The 23,187-nt window shown below is 31.9% G+C and overlaps 1 protein-coding gene across 1 annotated transcript in view; it reads right to left on the bottom strand.

Annotated features, from left to right (window-relative positions):
- Window positions 1-23,187, bottom strand: part of LOC124366737 (myogenesis-regulating glycosidase-like) — a 67,696-nt gene that overhangs the window by 30,677 nt on the left and 13,832 nt on the right. The window contains 2 exon segments of the mRNA XM_046823338.1: window positions 1,883-2,054; window positions 12,600-12,694. Coding sequence (XP_046679294.1) covers window positions 1,883-2,054; window positions 12,600-12,694 — 267 coding nt within the window.

Below are 23,187 nucleotides of genomic sequence, written 5' to 3'. Positions count from 1 at the left end.
TCTCAAATATTGCATGATAAGTTGTTCGGGTGGCTTCCGGGGTACTTACAATTTTATTCTTCTTAGGGCAAACACTGCTGTGCTCAGCTGATGACACAAAGAATCAATATGAAAGCTACAGGAGAGAGAGTCATCTAATGTGAGTCCAAGATGTTTTGTGTAGCAAGAAATTTCAAAATGTGGGATTGTTATTTTGTCCTTGTTTTTTCCAAATATAATGTGTTGAGTTTTTGATTCATTGAAAACTAGGTCGTTTTCTAACCAATATTGATGGGCCATGCTAACTGAAATGAAGTTGTTAATCTCAAGAAGCTCTGTGGATTTGTGAGAGGTGGTCAGAACAGTGTCATCAAAACTAACAGAGTTAAATTTAATCAAACAAATGACACATCAAGCTTTCTAGTGTGACATAGATATATAAATAAAATGAATAATGAGTCTGAGTGGCAGAGATAGCAGTGCTTCACCATTGAGTGGTCAATCCGAGAAACTCCTAAGAGTGTAGCACCAACCATTAGAAATAAATCTCTCTTAGTTATTATCTCCATTAGTTATTATAACATGAAATATTTACTGTTGGTTACAAAATAGTCACTGTATGCTTTAAATATTCAAAACTAGGGAGTTCTTTTAAAATGATTAATACATTAAAAAAACAAGTTGAATTTAACTACTATAAGTTAACGATTTATATTTGAATTTAGGAGATTTACCATTGTTAAGTGTAACAATAAAGAACTACATTTTATGGGTCGAAATCTATAATTTTCTTTAGGAGCCAAAAAACTCTATCACATAAGAATAAACAACATCCAATTTATGACTACATGTATGCCAATGAATTTACTACAGTCTAAATTTAATAAGGAAACCTAAACAACATTATAACAACAAAACAACCTCAGACAGTACAAGTTGTAAACTGTGAGATCCAGAGATAATCGGTAGGATGGAAATGTTTGCCCTTTCCCCTCCATCTCTCATTGCTCATCTCATCATTGCTTTCTTGTTCTCTTTATTTCAGATGACAATTCGGGATACCACAGAAGGTGGTAATATTTTTTTCTCCAGTCTTTCACCTTTCCTGGTGCATTGACATGTTGGGTAGTGCTCTTGGTTATACCCAGTGACATCATTTGGGTACACTCTCAACAGTCTTGACTTAAAGGTATATGCTTAGTGTTTAACATATAACATTCTGTTGTCAAATTAATATTATAGCGAGTTCACTGCCACACTTTTTAGTCTTTAATTTTTGTGTGTATGTTTATGTCTTATGGCTTTCTGACATCTGAAGAATAGGATAGGCATCAATCAATAAAATGCAGTGTTCAATTTTTGTACCATACACGAATGGTAAATGTCAAAAATCCTCTTATCCTTTCAAATGATCTGATGTTAATAACAAACTTCAAACAATGAATAAACTATACTGTCTAGAAAACTGAAATACTTGTGAAGATAATGGCTGGGTTACATATGTAATTTACTTTGACGATGGGCTCCTACTGATGATTGACATGAGAATTCCGTTCGTACTATCCATTTAATAACTCATCAGTCTTACTTTTTCTGCTTCTATTTTCCCACTGTTGACTCTGGCTATGGGAGCATTAGTTGTGGTGGTTTAGGACAGTGGTGTAATTAAGACTTGGCTTTGGGGGAATGAATCTGATTGAAGAGCACACCACACTGGAGGATAAAGAATAAATCTCAATAAATCAAAATTTTCATAAATTTAAGTTTGAACAACTAAAGCTGGAAAAATTTCTGTACAACTCGAAATATTAAAATTAATTTTGAATGTGCATTATTTTAAAGCTATACAATGGATAGCGTAAAAATTACAAAGATACACAATAGCAATATAACAATGCCATACCATTATCTTTTCCTTGAGAAGACTGGATATGGAATTCATGGAGTTTATACTGGTGACGGAGTTGGCAGGGGAGTTGTCTGGCGGGATGTCCAAAATCTCATCCTCAGAGTCCCCGCTGTGATCCACTGGTGGAGGTCTGATGGACTTCTTCCTGACTGTTCTTGTCGGCATTCTGGAGACAAAGACTGATTTATGAGCAACTACAGAAGTAATGCGAATATATTGACCAATTTCACTAGTACCAATTTTAAGTAAACTTTTTGAAAGTTGTATAAAACATCAACTAAATTTATATTTTAGCCTAAACAGTATTTTTGGTAATAAGCAGTTTGGCTTTATTCCTGGTCGAAATACAATTCAAGTGGTAGAAGAAGTTGTCTCTAGAGGTTTAATAAATTTGGAAAATAAACTGGTAACTATTGCAAAATTAATAGATCTCGCAAAAGCGTTTGACTGTATTTCTGAATTATTTCAAATAAACTGTTTTATTATTGTGTTGATCAATTCCTTTCTTGGCAATATGAAGAGAATGGTTGTCCTGGTGCAGGATGTATCTAGTTTTAGAAATGTAAGTGGTAAGGTGCCTTTAAGGTCTGTCCTTGGTCACTACCTATTTGTAAAAGCCATTAATGATTTTCTAATTAGTGTTGAATTGGTAAGTTCCTGCTTAATTTAACTGAAAAAATCATTCAATTCAATCTTTGTTAGCTCAATAAATTTTCTATTAATTATAACATAAAAATAGGTGCTGCGTCATTTCAAACTCTATTATATATATATATATATATATATATATATATATCATGCCTTATTTTGACTGCCTCAAATTAACCTTAAATTATTATTTTTTAGCTTCATATGAACAAATTAACAATGCATTTTACAGGCTAAGGCTGTGGCGTATTAGAATATGTGAACTTGTCAATTCGTGTAGGTTACAATTTTATATTTCTTGACAATACAATGGCAACGCATCAATTTATTGTTACTTTTGTACTTTTTAAGACATTATTTAAAAAATAATGCATTCAAAAAATCTGTCATACTTTGAGGTAGAGGGAGCACCGAATACATCTCTGAGTAAAATATGAGAACAAAAACTGTGCTTGTGACACTTCAATTTTAGGGTCCTTATACTTAAAAATGAGAGAGTTAGCTTTTTATAAACTTCATGTACAGCATATTTAATTTAAGTTACAAACATGTAAAAACTTAAATTTTTTACTACGATTAGGGTAGTTAGAATTACATTTGTTATATCATAATTCATTTTATCTCATCAAAACCACTTTAAAAATATTAAACATTACCTATGCTAAAATATAAAATTCCAATTGGACCTTCATAGGATATACCCTGTGGAAAGGACACAAAAATTAGCTTTTGAAATTTTACATTGGTATGCAGTTTCACCTGCCAATAGTACAGTTAAAATTTTTGCCCATTGTTCTGGAACAAAACTGTTGCATGCTATCTACAAACAATTTTTAGAATATTTTTTGAAATTTCTAGAATTGTAATAAATTACAACAAAATCAGAAGTTATACTAATCTTAATTCAGGATTTTATTACTAAATACATATTTACTTATTAGTGATATAAGAATGTTTACAAATTAGGCCAGCGTTTTACAAGTTAAATAATATTTTATCACCCATAATAAAGTGTAAGAAACCAGATTTTACCTTTTATCCATGATATTTCAGAGAAACCAGTTCCAGTCCCAGTAGTAGCCAGTGAAACAATAAGAGATAATATTACTACTCTTTAACCTCTATTTTGTATCCACTGATAAATACCATGTTCTAGATAATAATTTTGCTAGCCTCCAAAAAACATTGTAAAAAATATAATTAATTTAGGAACTAAGTACAGTATGCCAATCTATAGGGAGTGTTCCAGAATATTATAACCATACTTTAGCAAATGATTACGTGGGTTCAATTAAAAGATTATCTCTTACCATATATGTTACACAAGAGCAATAACAACACATCATTTTATTACTATTTTCTTTACAGTTGACCTTGAATATTTAGAGTCGACAGTTAAAAGTTAAATTATCATTTAGCGGGGTTTCCCCGCCTTTAGTGTAACGTTTTAGTTTGTGAACTTTTATGTTATTTTACCTGTTTCAATGGCTTTCTGTTTTTAATTTAACTTTAAATTAGAAAGAGAAGAATTTCATATTATAAAGTTAATTATAGAATCAGAGAGTGAAAGTGCACGAGATGATTTTGATGTTGAGAAAATATTCAAGGTGTAAAGAAATCCCTGCCCGCTCGGGTTGTTGTGTTACTAATCATACTGAGAATAACATGGTATTTTAATCTATTTTATTCATAAATTTTACTTGCCTCGATGACTATATTAAATATATTAATGCATAGCCTATAGTGCAATACCAAGGATATTTATTTTACTATTTAACTACCCCTTATTTTTAATACCACAAAAACAAAAAACTGAAAGTGAGGATATTTCCGCTGAGCATGTCAATATATGATTATTTTTATGTGTGTCACAGAATGTTAAATTAAACACTCTGACTTAATTAACCAAACAGTTATGATAAACTCAAATGCTGTATTTATTGGTTACTGATTTAAAAATTAAAAATGAGACAGAATAACTGACATGAATAGCTAAATTTAACATTGAGGAAACTGTATGTTTTCTAAATTTATTGTGATAGTCGTAGTATATTATTATCATCAGCTTATGGATCAGACCTTGTGTTTAGTGTTCCTCAAAGTTTGGTGAAATTTAGTGGTAAATTTTAAAGATATTAATTAACATTTTATATCAATATAAAGAACACACTTTTATCTTTTATACAAAAAATACAGTTTTAACATTTTTTATTGGTGATAATTATTTTATTGATTGTTTTAAATGTTTTATTCATGTTTTATTTGATATCAAGAGGAGATTGAATAAATGATAAACTCTGAGTTAGCACAGCCAGCAGGTGACCCTGAGTTGGACCTTGGACTCTGTCTCAGATAAGATATCTCTACTGATTACTGATTATTGAACTCTAGAAATATTATTTCTCAGGACTCTTTAACCTGGCAATATTTGACCAGACTCATTTTAATGCTTGTCTTGATATTTACTTTGACATTGATGTGTAGATCAGATAAAAGACTCATATAGGGCTTGTCTAACCTGGTCAAAGTCAACTGGTAAAAACTCAACAGATCATCTTGTGCAGGATATTAAACTGTCTTCTGCTTTGTTTATAAACAAACAGACAGCTCAGCATACCATTTCTTAAACTAATACAGTTTCGTTTGAATATTTATAAGTTGTACATTAATAGGATTATTGTCCATACAATTAATAAAATGGTTAAAAATGTCCAAATAAAATATCCTTGTAGCATATGTAGTAAAAATGTCAGTAAGTGTAGCAAGGCTTTGTTATGTAGCAGAAACTGTTCCAAATGGACTCATTTTAAATGTTCTAATCTAAACTTAGAAGAATACAACAAATTCTCAAAATCAAAAAATTGGGTTTGTGAAAATTGTTTAGAACCAAATGAAGAAGAACAAGAAGCAATTTTATCACATGATATAACTAATACATTGTTAAAAGAGGTAGAGAGTTTAAATAAGGTTGTAGTAACCCTTAACTGTGATTTGGAAGAGGCCTTTCAAAAAGTACAAAACCTTCAAATAGAAAAAGTTTACACTGGAAAAATTTGCTATTAAAAAGAGAGGAAGAAATAATTAAGTTAGAAAGTTTAATTATAAAAAAACAAGGTTTCCTTGAAACAGAACATTACTCAGCCATCGGAATTTATCTTACCTTTGGAGTAACAGTTTTCAGTTGCTTGGTGAAAATACGGATATGTGTAAGTCAGAGCTGATTATCAAGAAAGTGATTTCCCTCCTCTACAAAACCCCTAAGTTCATCTCCCAGAAAGCCGCAACGAAATAATCTAATCCCAAATGTTATCAGGGCAGTAGCTTCCAAACACAAGGGCATAAAAAATACTGTGGTGCCTGCGAAAGAGGCAAGAGACATCCTCTCTTCAAACAAAAGTACAAGGGAAAACAAAGTACTCTCGAGGAAGTGCACTGATAGTAACTATCAAGCAAATATTGACAATACACTAAATAGAGTTAGTATGAATGACCAAAGTAAATTTTTGATTTGTTCTGACAGTCATGGGAGAGATTTGGCTTGGTACATTAACAAGAATCAAAGAACCCGAACTGCTGTTGGGTTTGTGAGGCCAGGTGGTAGGAGCAGTGAAATTCTAAATCACAGAAATATTACAAATGAGTTAAAAACCAAGAATGATGTCCTGGTGATTATTTGTGGCTCTAAATGACATCTCTAAAAATGAGCTGATGTTGCAATAGATAGTATGGAGAGTACAATAAAAAAAAACTGGGAACAATAAAATTATTCTGGTTGACTTGCCAATTAGATACGACCTCCCGCTGTGGTCAAGTGTTAACAAACTGCAAAGAAAAACTAATATTTGCAATAAAAGAGCTATGCAGTAAATATGATAATGTATCTATTGTGGAAGTAAGCAAAGCAATGAGACAGCTGCACACTCGTCATGGATTACATCTAAACTCAAAGGGGAAAAAATGGCTAGCCAAGCAAATTTTGTGACGCTGTTGTGGAAGTACATGAGGAAATTTCAACACCTATTAGCAGCAGCCCAGTGACTATTGAAGAGGTTCTCAGAGAAGCACCTACACCATCACCCCTACCATCATCCACCAGTCCAGTCATTACAGCGAGTACACCACAACTTTTTTTTAGAAACTATAGCCAACAAGATGAAAGAAACCTAAACTCGCCAATTCAACCTATGTAAGAACTTTAAGTAATTGTTCACAATTTAATATTAGCACCCCCAAATAATGACAAGATCTCAAGAAATTCATTTAATATCTTATTTGGAAATGTTCAATGCTTGACTAACAAAGTCCTAGAAATAGAAATGTGTTTAAAAGAAATAAATTACTCGGTACTGTGCATAGTGGGAGCATTGGCTTAGTGAAGACAATTTTGAACTCTTTAACTTCACAGGTTACAACTCGCTACAATATTTTACAGAGTCTCCAGTAGTCACGGAGGTTCTGGTATTTATGTAAAAGAAGATCTAAAAGTAAAAGAAGTTGATGTTAAAGAATTTTGTGTCGAAGATGCAATTCGAAAGTTTCTGCAGTCAAACTCAGTGACCAAAAGTTATTAATAGTATCCTTGTATAGGCCCAGTGGTGGAAAACAATAACATTTTTTTTTGAAAAATTGGAAAATCTACTGGATTATTTGATTAAATTTAAGATTGACATAGTGCTGTGTGGCGACCTGAATATAGAAGCAAATGGGAACAATACTACAACTGTAAAGCTTCATAATCTCTTGAGAACTGCTGGCCTTTATTGTTCCAATTTTAGGCCAACAAGAGGCTTAGCCTGCATTGACTACACAATAACAAACATTAGACCATCAGACTACAACGTTAATGTTCTTGATCTTTTAATATCTGACCACAGTTTTTTATCCTTTAACATTTATGACCGGCTAATGGCAGCTTCAAAAGAAGTTACACAGGTTCAACGACTTGAAAGACCTTTCAGACCATTACCTGGGCCTGCAGTTGAAGATTTTAAACTTTGTCTACAGAATATTGACTGGGGTGTAACTCTTAAAGGATTAAGTGCTGAAGAAATGTATAATAAGTTTCACAATGTGTTTATAGGCTGGATGAATTATTTATTTGCCAATGAGGAACTCAAGAACAAATAACTTCAAGAATTACCATAAACCTAAAGGTCTGCGCAACTGGTACACTCCTCAGTTGGCAAAAATGAAAGAAATGGTTATGTCACTTTTTAATATTTCACAAGCGACTGAAGATCCCAGGGATGCTAAAAATTATAAATTGGCCAAGATCAATTACAAGAGTGCTCTAAAACAAGCTAAATTCATGCTAACCAAGAATTTATTCAGTCCTCAAGCAACACTTGCAAAGCTGCGTGGCAAATTATAAAACATGAGACTCAACCGAAACAACAACAACATTGCTACTTCCGGATGCTGATTCTTTCAACAAATACTTCATTTCGGTAGTGGATGAAATCCGAGAGAAAATCCCCGCAGCAAATACAAAGCCAGATGAGCTCCTAGAGGTGCAACACTTACCTTTACATCAGTCTTTCGCCTGGCAGCCTATAGAGTATAGTGATATTGTGAAAGTAATTTTAAAGTTAAAAAGTTCCAAAAGCTGTGATATTTATAATGTTTCAAATAATTTAGTGAAATTGGTGTGCAGTGGAGTGAATATCCCTCTCACCATGTGTCTAAATGCGATGCTTAAAGAGGGAATCTTTCCTAGTAAATTAAAAGTGTCAAAGGTTGTGCCAATCTTTAAGAAGGGTTAAATCGTACAGGCCTATCTCTCTGGTACCAGTTTTTTCTAAAGTCTTTGAAGCCATCATTAAAACCCAGGTTAACTTATATTTTGAAACAAATAATCTCTTTAGTTGTAGTCAGTTTGGTTTTAGAGCCGGGATGTCGACAACCGATGCAGTTGGGGGACTTGTTTCGGGCGTCTTGGCTGGTTTCGATGCAGGCTTTGACACCTGTGCAGTTTTATGCGACCTCTCCAAGGCCTTCGACTGTGTCGATCACGACATCCTGTTGAGAAAACTTAAATTCTATGGTGTAACAGGCATTCAAAATTCTTTGTTTAAATCCTACCTCAGTTATCGGCAACAAAACATTTTTACTAATGGCAATCTTTCTAAATCTTCTGAGGTAAAGTTTGGCGTGCCACAGGGATCAGTTCTGGGCCCTACTTTATTTCTAATTATGGTTAACGATCTTGAGTACAATGTGAGTTATAAATCAGTAATGTTTGCTGATGATGTCACTTTTTTACAACAGTAAATAATCAAAATGAAAGAGAGCTTAAACTAAGATGTATGATCGATGAAGCAGATGAATGGTATAAATCAAATGTTCTGTTTGTTGAATTTAGAAAAAACTCAAAATATGGTTTTCTCCTTAAGAGTCCAAGCTGATTGTAATGATAATGTGGTTAATTTACTAGGTATCACTCTGGATTCAAAGTTGACCTGGCATTCTCATATAAATAATGTATGTAAAAAATTGAGCAGGGTCATATATCTCTTGTACCATTTGAGGCACTGTGTAGGACAAACACTATCTTAGAATGGTTTACTTTGCCCTTTTTCAAGGTGTAAATCACATATGGACTATTATTATGGGGTAATTGTAGCAGTATAAATGAAGTATTGATTATTCAAAAGAAAGCAGTCAGAATTCTCAACAACGCCCATTGTCTTGAGCACTGTAGACCCTTCTTTATTTGCAGTAAAATACTAACTGTTATAAATCTATACATTTTATCTTGTCTACTTTTTTGCAAAAAATAATGTTAATAATTATGTCCTCAATGAGCATGTTCACTCTTATGCTACTAGGAATTCTCACCAAATTCATGTACCTTTTGCTAGGTTAAGTAAAACTAAATTATCTTATGAAATTGTTAGCATAAGGTTATTTAATAGACTGCACATTTCTGCTCATTATAGTAGCTTCAATAGTTTTAGAAATATTTTATACGATTGGCTGTTGAACAATCCTTTTTACAAAATTGACGAGTTCTTTAAAAGTGATATATCTAGTCTAGTCTTCCAAAGTTAGTCTGTAGTAGTTTTTAACTGTTATATGTTAATTGCTTTTATTTGTATGTATCTGTATGACGTAGCCTATTGTACAAATATGTATTTAATGGCCAAATATATGACTTATGACTTATGACTTATACAGTTGTCAAATCAGCCCACACCAAAATAGACCGATGAGGCTGTTGTGTTTCAATTCTCACTCAACACCCAGGGTCCAACACTGTTGCCAATTTTACATGTGTGAAAAACTGTTGATCCGTCTCAACATACGTTATAATAAACAAACATTACGAGATGTGACCATGAACAAATCATGTATGTTTGAATCCATTCATGTAAATCAAACAGGCAGTATGTGCCCATATAGCCACGTGATAGCGGGAACAGTTGGTGGTCAGTAGCAATGTGGCAACACTGCCCCAAATATCATTGGACTATTTTGGTGCAGGTTGCTCTAGCAGTAGAACGGTCAAGCTAGTTAAATACACATCAGATGAAGGGCTAATAAATAAACTATCAATCCTGGTTGCACCAAGCAATAAAATAATTATTTACGTTTTAAATCAGCTGTATACATGGATAAACTAGCCTGATAGTTTTTTAGCCTTTTGAAATTTAAATTATAGTCTAGGAACTGAGGCCAATTTGCACTGTATAAATACAGTTTTTTGAAAGGCCGTCTTTGCCCTGGCAACATGGCTTTTCTTGAAAGTAATCAAATAATTTGTTCTAAGAGAGAAATTGATCATCAGCCACACTAATTTTGTTGGAGGTTATAATGGGAGGGAATATAAAGAGTTAAAAACATGAAAAGATCATTTTTCTCAGACTAGTTTTTTCCTAGCTTGATACACTTCATATCGTTAGATACATCAATAATAGTTATACAGTAGAGTCCTAAAAGGGTAGCCGACTGCGAGAATGCCGGGTTTAAAAAACCATAATGTAACTGAATGTATTATTTGTTTAAGCATACAACAGAGAATAAACTGTCCAAATACACTTAAACAAAGGAAAGTATGTACTTTATGAAGGCATAATGAAAATTAACTGTAAAAACTGGCTAATTTTTAAAAAGAAATGTGTAATGTCCTTTTGTTTTATGAATTGCAAAATATGTACTTTACGAAGGCATAAAGCTGTCTATAATGAAAATTAACTGTAAAAACTGGCTACTTTTTTAAAAGAAATGCGTAATGTCCTGTTGTTTTTTATACTGCATTATGCGTTTTGCTGCCTCATCACGAAGACGACGAAGGAACAGTAAGTCCATCACCTTGTTGTCATAATACTGAAGGACGGTTTGACAGCCTTTAGTCCCTCACTTTGTGATAATTTAGGAGCTTTTAAGATGGAGTCCTGAACTTCAGGGTGTGGCCGAGTTATCCGAACTGCCGGGTTATCGAGTTCCAAGTTTACAGGATCTTACTGTATTATCATTAGACAATTAGATAAAGAAACTGAAAGGTCACTACTTAAGGGTCTGTATATAGTTAGCTGATGCTGATTTAACATTTATTTAGGTGTCTATGGTTAGTTTTTAGTGTTCTAAGAAAAATATGATCTGAGAGAAATTACCATTTCATATTTTTTCAGCCCAGCTGACGATCTATTCTTTTTTTGGAAAAATTCCTGTACGACTGATTTCAAGAAAAACAGGTTATGTGTTTAAACAATGCAAATTGGCTGTCTGCTTCTGGACTGGTAGCAATCCGTCGTTATTATATATTTATGTATAATAAATATATATACATATACTAGTTTTGGATTGAGCCCATAATCACAATACAGTATAAATAACTTATAGATACAATAACAAATACAATAAATAAGTGAAAGAAATGAAATTAATACAAAAATTAAATTAAACTATGGGATTTATGTGGTAGAAAATTTATAGAATGTATGCAAACTTGTAATACTGAATTGCACATTATTCAGTAAATATTGAGAACCTTTCTCATAATTAATTAAAATCTGCAATTCTTTTTTCGGCGCTAATTGTTTTTAAATATACAATTTTAATAATATTTTAAACCCTTCATGTAAATAAATTGATTTAATAAAATATTCAGCAAAATTGAATTAAATTTTGAACTGAACCTTATCTATTTAAAGCAAACATAATTTTTTAAGAAAGTATCATCTATACTGAAGATTTTGGTAAAATCTTCTCGTTTTTCTTCTTTAAAATACAAACTTTTATTAAAATGTTTTATTTGAACAAAAAAGATAAATTTAAAGAAAAGTGTTATGAATCTGATCTCTTTCTAAACCGTAACCCACTGAAACTACAAGAGATGTCAGTATCAAGGCATGACATATTTAAAATTAAAACAACTTTAAAAATTGGTTTAGACTAGTGCTAATGATGTTGGATCATAAAAAATATTCAGGCAAACTGACAACAGTTTCATTTTATTGAGTCTATAAAAAAATTAATTTACAGATCCTACATGATCTCACCATTCATTCATTGCCTTATGACTAGTTCAGCCTTTTGTTTATGCCTTTTTGTCAATGGAACAGAGAGGTAACATGATTTTGTTCCAAACACTTGTTTCTGTTAAGAGTTTAAAACTTTATCAATAAAATAACATTACATTTTGGGATATATAGACCTAATCTCTTTGTCAGATGAAATAAATCCAGGTGATATTGCGAATAAGCAAGCTAAAGCAAACAAATCACACCAAAGAGCTATAACAAAGAATAATCAAGAACACAGATTATTATCAAGTTCAGTTAAACCATAAAGTAATATGCCTAATCTATAACTAATTGCAATTATAATTCCAACAACATTGCCCAGCAAAAGTACATTTACACGTACCAACTAGAGTATTTAGCTCATTAATTTCTGTTTATTGACGTAGAAAACATGTATTTTCTCTGTTACTGTCCAACTGTTCATAATTTATGATTATACCATATTGAGCTTTAGAATTTAAAATAAAAAATTCAAGCAGACAATGAAGTGTATTATCTAGAGTTTTTCTAACACCTTCTACTTGGATTGTTCCACTTACTTCTGTTCAGGCTCACTCTCCTCCTCAGTGACTCCGCCGTCACTGAATGTGTCACTGGTATCGTACCCATCATGCCTTACTCGCTCTGGTGTCAGCTGTCACATATTACATTTATTACTCTTTATACTACACATTAGACAATAGGAACAAACAATGTGATGTAGCATTACCATGATATTAATCTAATATCTTTATTTCTTAGACTTTTAAGTAGCCTAACTAATGGGTTTTCAAAGGAGCATTTGCTATCTCGTCAAGTTACAAGTGAATATCTTCACCCACCTTCTTTGAGTTCAAATTAATCTTTAGGTTCATACCAATGTAACATCTCCTTCCAGAACAGATATATATATATATATATATATAATATATATATATATATATGAGTTTTTAAGAGGTTCTTTTCTTGCATTTAACCTCTTAAAAATATGATTTTTAAAGTTATTAGACTTGCATTATCAATGTCATAACTGATGTATGGGTATTAAACACACCTTCTGAACGAGATAAATTTGGGAGGTACAACAACTTTGATTTTCATAACATTACTGGATGTGACAAGAGACAAACACTGCACATGACCAAGGGCGTATCCAGTAATGATTTCAAGGGAGGTTATCTTGATTTTAATTTTATCATTACTGTAAAAAGTAATACTGTAAGTAAGTAGCCTATAGTAAATCCGTCACTGCACTTTACTATAGTGAAGGCTAACACTACATCCAATTTAGAGTTGAGTGAAGATCCTACTTCAACTCAGCATGCAAGAAATAATCACCAGCAAATTGATCTGTTTTTTCTACGTTACATTTATAAAATATCTTAAAAACCAAATTTTGGCAAGTTCAAAAAAGCTGTTTATTGAAAATATGAACCATGGCACTTAAAAGAAGAGTGAAAATTTTATTATTTTATCTTAAAAGTAGACAAATTCATTTTTATGGGACAGGATAATACTTTGCTTGGAATGAGCAATGGCACCAACTCCATAGGGCCTGTGGAGCCCAATCCCCCTTGAAAACTTGTTTGGGAAGGTGGAACCCCCATATAATTAAAAAAAAAAAAAAACAGTAGCAGTCGTGGGACTGCCGATAGAAGTGAAAACGGAACTATGAAGTTGAGAGTAATTAACAATATGTTATAGTAGCAGTACATCTGTAATTGTAAATGTGACGCGTTTTTAATTTTCCAATTTTAAAATCCACGAAAAAATATTATCAAATAACTAGAAATTTATTTTACCATGCTAGTAAGATAAATCTTATACCGTAATAATACTCATTTCATGATGAAGAGGTTAAATATTAAAAAACATAATTAAAATGGATAATGCTAAATTTTAAATACAAATATTCGTACAAATATTAAAAATGTTTAAAAATATATTCTTTGTTTTCATTATTCATTTATCTGTATAAAAATATTAATATGTTTCATACTCACTTTTGAACTTCCCACGTGGTCAATTTAACTTTACTTACGGATAAAGTATATAATTGCAATAACAATTAAATCCACAATATTTTTAAAACTAATAAATTAGTTAAATTAACTTGGTTCTTTCGTAAAGGTATTTTTATTGCACAATAAACTAATTTATTGAGTTAATACGGTATCAGTGAGCCAATGCGCCAACTACAGTTCCGGCAGAAACGTTCACTCATCACTTCATACGCTACTACAGGCTAAACTAAACTTTCAATAAAAAAATGATAAATTACAAAAAAAATATTCATCTATTTTCACACAACTTTCTCGCTGACAAATTTTGTCTGACCAAAAAATAAAAAAAATCCTCGCTTACTACTTTTTTCTTGTCATTGTAAACGCTATGTAAAATGTAAACAATAATCAAAATTATTTCGAAATTTTTTTAATATTTAAAAATGTAACCAATAGATTGCCAATATTAAGAGCTTTAATTTGACACATCTTACAGAATTGTACGACATTGGCTTCACTTTTAAATCGCGAGAGGAAGCCGTAAAGGTCACTGATTTTCGCAGTCTGCTTTCATACTCCGCCGGGACAGTTTTTAACACAGCGAGACTGACTTTTTCATGCAGGTTAGTAGTCCGCGGCTAAGTCTACGGTTAAAAAACACAGCGAGACTGACTTTTTCATGCAGGTTAGTATCATTAGCATGTCGGTGACGCGAACCGAGGATTTTACCCTCTACCAAAACGCTCAACGCGCCTAAAGAAGTTTTCACTTCAAAAATAATTTATATTTGGTTGATGATTGTTCGCTTCCTCGGAATCGACATATACCAAAGAAGTGTAAAATACAACTAAGCCAGCTCACCACACACTTTCAAACCCCCAAAGAAATACTACTAAGCTATTTACATGGAAGTTTGTTAAATGGTGCAATCTTGCATTACTGAGAGGTTTGCATAAACTGGACTCACACAGGCCATTGCATTGAATGAATGTTGAAACTTCTAACAGAGGTGAAACAAATTTTGAAAAATCAACAGTTTTTTAAAAATGACCTACACTGCACTTACACCTAAATATTTTAGCCAATATTGCTAATAAAATCAACTAGTCTTAAAAAACATGCATGATGTAAGAAAGTACATTGCACATGAGTTGGTGACTAGAGGCCGAGTGGTGCGGACGTGATCAGATTGTGCTCCTTATCTCTATTCAATATGAGTGATTGTGCACGTTGCAACGATCCCTTACCTGAAACCGATGAATATGCTAAATGTTCTGTGTGTGAAAGTTTATTACATTTTGAATGTGCCGATATACTCGAGTCTACCTGGAATCGAATGGGTCAACAGAGGCGTGAAAATTGGAAGTGTAGCAAGTGTACTACTGCAGGTAAAGGAAAGGGTGCCAAGGATGTAGCTGTGAGTAATAAATTACCACTAGACAAACTACATGCAGAGTATTTAATTAAAATGGAGGAAACAATTAAATCGCAATTTGCAGAGTATGGGGATAAATTTGGTCAGCAGTTAAATGAATTTAAACCATCAATGGAGTTTTTCTCTAACAAGCTAGATGAGTATGAGGGACAGGTAAAAGTTTATTCTTCCGAAGTTAAAGGCTTAAAAGAGTCACAGGATATGTTAATGAAGGAAAATGAAAAGCTAAAGAAAGAAATTTCCTCACTTAAATCTCAAATGGAGGACATGGAACAGTATAATCGTAATAGAAATATTCAGATAGATGGAATACCAGAGACTAACAATGAGAAGGTGGGTGATGTTGTGCAGAAACTGGCTGATATTGTTGGAGTACAAGTAAACTTGCAAAGTGACATAGAGTACAAGCTATGCACAGATTACCCACTAGGCGTGAGGTGGGCCCCAAGCCTATAGTTGTTCAGTTCTCCAACAGACGGACCCGAGATTTGTTTATTAATAAAGCTAAACAGTCGAAAGCGAAATCAACTGACTTTGATAGGAATGTCCCATTAACTAATGTGTACATTAATGAACATCTTACCCCCTTCAATAAGAACCTGCTCTATAACGCAAAGAAGTTGAGAGAACATGGCTGGAAGTATGTCTGGACCAGGGGGGGTAAGTATTCGTTAAAAAGAATGAAGGTGATAGAGCAATTCGTATTACATCGCTGGATAAAGTTAATGGGCTACTGAACGTAAATTCCAAGGAAACAGCGTTGTAAACGATGTTGTGTGACTGAGTAGTTAAAACTATATAATACTCAATTTTCATGCAAAGTAATTCTGTATGTAATGAACCTTGTTAATTTTGGAATTTTTGTTTTAAATATTCGTAGTTTAAGAAAACATTATGATGAACTATGCATTTACCTACAAAATTTAAAAGAAACATATTATTTAATTATATTAACGGAAGTCTGGATTAAGAGTGGAGAGGAGGATAAATATCAATTGCCCGGATATGACATGTTGCTACAACCAAGACCGGATGGGCAGGCAGGTGGTGTCTGTGTGTACGTTGAGTCAACAATGCGATACTCTTATCAGCTGATTCTACTGCCCACAGCTGAGGTAATTAGTGTCGTGGTCAGTGTCTTGCACAACAATAACAATCTTCAGATAACTGTGTTCGGAGTATACAGGCAGTGTAAATTCACTTTTAATCAGTTTCAGGCCGATTTTGAAAACATTTTAAGTAAAACAAGTAATCCTACAATTATCAAGGGGGATATGAATGTATGTTTATTAAAAAATAATAATTCAACAAAAAACTATCTTAATTTAATTTCAGCTTTTGGATTTAAAAGTTTAATTAACATTCCAACTAGAGTGGTTAATAACAACGAAACCTGTATAGATCATGTCCTTTTAAGAAATTCAATACCATTAAATGTTGACTGTAACGTTGTTAAGCTCACATTACTGATCATTATGCTCTGAATATACTTATCTATATCTAAGTTATTCAATTTTGTTGAACGACCAAAATACTGCAAATTGGTACACTACAAAATGTTACGAAGGCAGTTGCAACTAGCTAGTTGGAATGATGTTTACAATGTAGATGATGTAGATTTATGTGTATCAAATTTTTACAAAATTTATAGTAAATGTTATGTGTCTTCTTGTACGTTAAAGAAATTAAATAGTAAATGTAGAAAGAGGAATGTATGGGTCACAGATAACTTGGTACAAATAATCAATAGGAAAAATTGCTTATATAAGGAATACTGTAAAAATAGATTAAATTTAGCATTAAGAAAAGAGTATAATAATCTTTCAAGGTATGTAACTGGGCAAATTAATAGAGCAAAATTGGATTATTATTCTTCATTGATTGACAATATTGTAAAGGTGACTCCAGGAAATACTGGAATGTTATTAAATTCATTGTTAAAAACAAAAGGAGTTCTCTTGTCACTATAAGAATTAATGGTAATTTAGTTGAGGTTAGTGGTAATGAGTATTTAATTGCTAGTGAGTTTAATAATTACTATACATCTGTTATTCCTGAATTAAAAAATATAGCATTTGGTTATGACATGTTTATGGAAAACTGCAATAATGAAAATGAATTAGTTGGAAGTTTTAATTGTACTTACTTGGACGTGGTCAATTCAGTCATGTCAATAAAAGACAAACGTAGTACGGGTGTGGATGGTATTAATATACGTACTGTTAAAAAAAATCTTGATGTATTTGCTCCTCTTTTGTGTAGTATGTTCAAAAAATCTTTAGAACAAGGAAGAGTACCTGATGAGTTCAAATTGGCCATTGTAGTCCCTATTTTTAAGTCTGGTGATAAATCGGAAGTATCTTCTTACCGCCCAATTTCCGTTATTAGTGTAATAGCAAAGATATTTGAGACAATAATTAAAAATAAAATACTTGATTTCTTTACTCAAAGATCACTCTTTTCTGGTAATCAGTATGGATTTATTCCTGGTAGAGGGATAGACCTAGCAGTTGAGAAACATGTGAGTTCTATTGTAAATGCATCAGATAAATATAAATACACAGTGGCTGTTTATCTAGACTTTCAAAAAGCATTCGATGTATTAGATATTAATTTGTTGTTGAACAAATTTGGAAAATTTGGTTTTGGTGGATTGGCTCTTTCATGGTTAAAATCTTTTTGTATAGGAAGAAAGCAAGTTGTTAAAATTAATAATATTATTAGTGATCCATTGGAATTGTACTTTGGCACAGCTCAAGGCGGAGTCCTGGGACCTCTTATGTTCCTTGTGTACATCAATGACTTGTTAGAATTAGATATGTATTCAACTGTGTTTGCTTATGCTGATGACACTGCACTAGTGTGCTCTGCCTACAATAAGCAATCACTACAGCTTAAAATTAAAAAAGATCTAGATAAGGTCTCTCAATGGCTGTCAACAAACCGACTTTTGATAAATTCTACTAAGTCTAAGTGTATAGTTTTTTATGATTATCACCTCACTAATGAGCATTTACAACGGGAATTTAATTTGATGTGTCATAAGCACCAGTGTATTTATAATTGTGCTTGCAGTAATATTGAGGTAGTTGACTATGTAAAATATCTAGGCATGTATATAGATAAACGCCTTAAATGGGACCATCACATTAATTTTTTATCATTGAAATTAAGAAAGGTAAATTATGTTTTGTATCACCTTAAAGGTTTTGTAAGAAGTGACCAATTAATAAATGTTTATCTTTCTTGGTTTGAAAGTCTAATGAGGTTTGGAATTATTCATTATGGCGGAGCCTACAATTCTTGTTTAAAATCAGTTATTATGAATCAGAGGCATGCTGTGAGAGCTATATACAATGTAAAACGCATGGACAGAATGAGCTACCTTTTTAAAGAAAAGAATATATTAACATTTGAGCAACTTCATAAGTATTCAGTAATCTTGTATATTACAAAATTTATTTACCAATTTGACCTTAGAGAAATTAATAGAGTCACTAGAGCTAGTCAACAGATAGTTTTAAGAGTTCCTTTCTTAACTAAAGAATCAAGTAGACACCAGTTTTGCTATTTGGGTCCCAGAATATATAATAACTTCCTGCTGCACTATGGCGATAGAATTATGTTTGAAAAGACACCCAAGGTAAAGATGAAAGCACTTGAATATTTGAAAAGTATGCCAGTTGAATAAACCTGAAGTATTGTTAATTGTTATCTTGATCCAAATTGTTTTTGTGATACGTGCTTGTCTATTTATTTTTTCTTGTTATGCTTGTGTTTGTTATATTTTGTATATTTTATATTTGTTATGCTTTGTATATTTGTTATATTTTGTATATTTGTTATATTTTGTACATTTATTATATTTAGTATATTTTATATTTATATATTTTATATATTTGTTATAGTTGTATGAAACAAGTAATTATATAAAGGATATAGACTGCTTAGCCTGTACCGCTTGTGCCTCATAGTGGTAAACAATCATAGTATGTGGTATTGTAGTATTGAGCTTGGACTAAAAAACCAACTGTACTCCCGCACGCGCATGTTGCGCATTGGGAGAATATTGTTTATTTGTATTATATGTAATTTTTTGAATAAAATGTTTTTGAACTTGAACTTGAACATGAGCCTGCAGTTGGAGAAATGTTATGTGAACTAGAAGAAAAAGAAACACTTTTTTTATTGAGGCAAAATTAAGACCATATGGTCCTTTCTTACATTTAACCTCTTAAACAGAAATAGTACAAAATATAAGGCTTATCTAACTAAAACTTACAATACAATTTTCCATTCACTCTTCCATTCACACAGTCATGATTCAAAAAGTAGCCTCGCCGTCCGCCACGATCATCCGGTCCAGGTATCTTCGTCTCAGCTTCACCACAAACCATTCCCGGCCCTCAATTTGTTTGACAGAATCTGGTAAGGAGTTCCATAATCTACAGGCAGTGATGGTTATAGGTTGTTATAAGTAGTGAAGTGCATTAAGCTTCCCCGAGTAGTTCCAACCATGACAGCAACAGCAAAACGGTCATTTAGTGCCCTTAAACATCTGAAGTCATATCTTTGATCAACAATGGGACAGAAGTTTGAACAACTTTGCTTTTCTTAATGCCCACCGAGATATTTTGGATGAACTGGATATCTAACCAGTCACCAACGTCTTCATATTTAGTAATTAAATACATACTGGTACAGAATATATAAATTTAAAAACAAACACTCCAATAACGTATTATTTTTATTTCTGTGAGGCCTTTAATACTCAAGGAACACCTCATCAGACCCACATAACTGAATAAAAGTGGTTACAATAATAATATAAACAATTTTGTACTAAATAAAAACATATATAATTAAAACTACACAGAGATAATATTCTATCACAGGACACTATGTTTATGTATAACATTTCATTTCAGTTAATGATGAATATCCAAGAATGTTTTTGTTGAATGTAGAGTACCTCGAGGATCTGTGTTGGAATTACTCTTATTTTTAATTAGCACTAATGTTGCTAATTAATAACCATGCAAAGAATTTTCAAAACTTAAACACAAAATCCTTATTATATGCCGACGATACTACTTTCTTAAATATTGCCGATAATATGCATCAACTTAATTTACTATCTCAAGCCACTATAACAGATACTGTTATTTAGTTCAGAACAAATGAATTTTTACTTATGAAAATAAAATGAACTATAGACAATAATAATATTGAAGAATAATATGGTTTCCAGAACTAAAATTTTAGGAATCTACATGACTAATGAGTTAAGTTGGCAGGCTCTTATAGATCATATAAGGTATCCTCAAAATTATCAAGAGTTATATTCTTTAAAAATAATTGACAGGTTTTATACCAAGCCACTATCTAGAAACAGCATTTCATCCTTATTTTCAATCAGTTTTTTGTAAGGTTAATCTTCTTTGGCAACTGATCTAGAATTAATTTTTTTATCCTCCAAACAATTTAGGGTAATAACAAAATCAAAACAAAAGCTCAACATAGACATTTGTTCACTCAATTAGAAAACATTTGTTTTATTATTTTCATCCTGAAGAATAATGAACTATTGAAATTTACAAATGAAATTCATGACCACAATACTCGTAATAAGAAAAAGCCATAGATTGAGCAAATTTGGCTAGAATATAGCCATGTTGTATTATCTGTGAAAGTATTCAATAAAGTTAATTACCTTATAAGTAAACATTTAGCTAAAATATTTCTAAACAAATTTTTAAGTGGTTGCTTAACAATCCTTTTTATCCTTTAAATGAAATTTTATTAATGTCTGTGATCAATTTTTAAACTAAGAATTTAGTTTGTAGACTGTGCAATTGTACTTAATTATTCATTAATGTCTTACAACAAGTGTCTATATAATTTTATTAATCCTTCCCAAGCGGCAAACGGATATATCCGTTAGGCCTAATTTTGACCGAAACGCGGTAAACGGATATATCCTTCAAAGTCTATTTTGTGTTATTTAATAAATTGTAGTTGCCATGGAATCCGCTAGAGTTCAAGGGAGTGTTAAATACTTGTTCCGAAAAGCAGATGTTACAGTTTGAACCTCATTGGCGCGTCGCAGTGGTGGGAGGGCGTGGCTTTGTCCCTCGTGGCGTGATTTAGCCTCAGTCTGCGGCGAACCATTACGTGGTAAACGAATATATCCCGGCACGGCATATTTAAGTGTTTAACGCTGTTTTGCCATATTTCCTTATTTACTATTCGTGTTCCTGTTGTATTTAGCATTATATTATCTTTTTATTTTTTTGTTATTACTTTATTTGTTGTGTCGTTATAGGCCTATATTGTTCTATGCAATGGCGAACCCTGACGATGATGATTTTGATCGTTTTGTTAAAAAATATAGGGGTCTGATTATTTTGTGATACTGTATTATTTTTTATTCCTAATAGCCACCCACTAACTAAAAAAAAATTAGAGTTGGTAAAACGAAAAAAAAAATTTAAAGTTAATTACGCGTTATGAGTCAAAATTGAAAGATAGATTCCGCGTGGGAAGGGTTAATAAATAAGTTTATGTTTTGTTTGTATGTGTATAAGATGATATGTCTCTATTGTTATTTTAGTTTCTAGTTTTCCTAATGATTGATTAAGTATAGTGAGATTGTATTAAGCAATAACTATTTTACTTGTCTATTAGTTATTAACTTATTTGTCATAATTTAAATGTTGTTATATTATTTATTTAAGTAAGTTAGAACTGTGGCAACACTGCTCAATAAAAGTGAACTTCCATCGTCAAAAATAACCTTCAAACAAAGAAAAGTGAATTTGTCAATGCTTTTGTAAACCTGAACGATAATAAAAATATTCTTATTCTTATTCATAAACATCAAGTTTAGAATTGTCATCATTACAAGCAATGTTTTAGGATGAGAAGATATATTTCATTCTACAAGTGAGTTAATATTGAAAATGTCTTAAGTTGAAAGTAGGAACTAATGAAATATATTTAAAATCAACAGTACTGATCTATCTAGTAGTGATCTATTAAGATTAATGTAATTATGACACGTTGTAACATGTCTACATTTTTTTATTGTAAAAATTTCAAAAATATATCTTTTATTAAAGATTATGTATTGATTATTGATTAATTTTTAATTTTGTGTTTATTGGAATTTTAAAGAGGAAGAAAATCTAACCTTAAGAAAATACATTTTTTTAAAGAATCCGTGTTCAAAACATACCATAAAAAGAGCTCGAAGTCTGTCAGCCATTTTCCATGAGTGCAATGATAAGAGATAAGCTAAGTATTGATCACAATAATTATGTTCAAGAGCTCTTGAGTGAGGTAGTTATAAACCTATTTGTACTCTCAATATTTTAACTGCTCTTAGGTACAGTCTTAGTTACATGACTGTTTGAAAACACAATGCCAGAAATCATTATTTTACTCTTTTGAAGACTACAACTTAAAAACTAAAACTATTTTTTTAAACACATGATTACGTGATATTAAGTTGTCTAGAAATGGTTTACTACAAATAATATACTTGTCAAATCTATATATAAATAACGCATATTTCTCAATCAAAGCTCAGAATTGAGAAATATAAGCACCCATTTATCAGAACTTTTCAGATTTTGGTGCAAGAAAGAATACCACAAGACACGAAAGAAGAAAATGTTTTTTCCCTTTAGTAAATCCCATTAATAGATA

This window comes from Homalodisca vitripennis, chromosome 7 (assembly GCF_021130785.1).
Source record: "Homalodisca vitripennis isolate AUS2020 chromosome 7, UT_GWSS_2.1, whole genome shotgun sequence".
Classification (NCBI taxonomy): Eukaryota; Metazoa; Arthropoda; class Insecta; order Hemiptera; family Cicadellidae; genus Homalodisca; species Homalodisca vitripennis.
The sequence above is the reverse complement of the archived record's forward strand: the minus strand, read 5'-3'. Positions and strand labels throughout refer to the sequence as shown.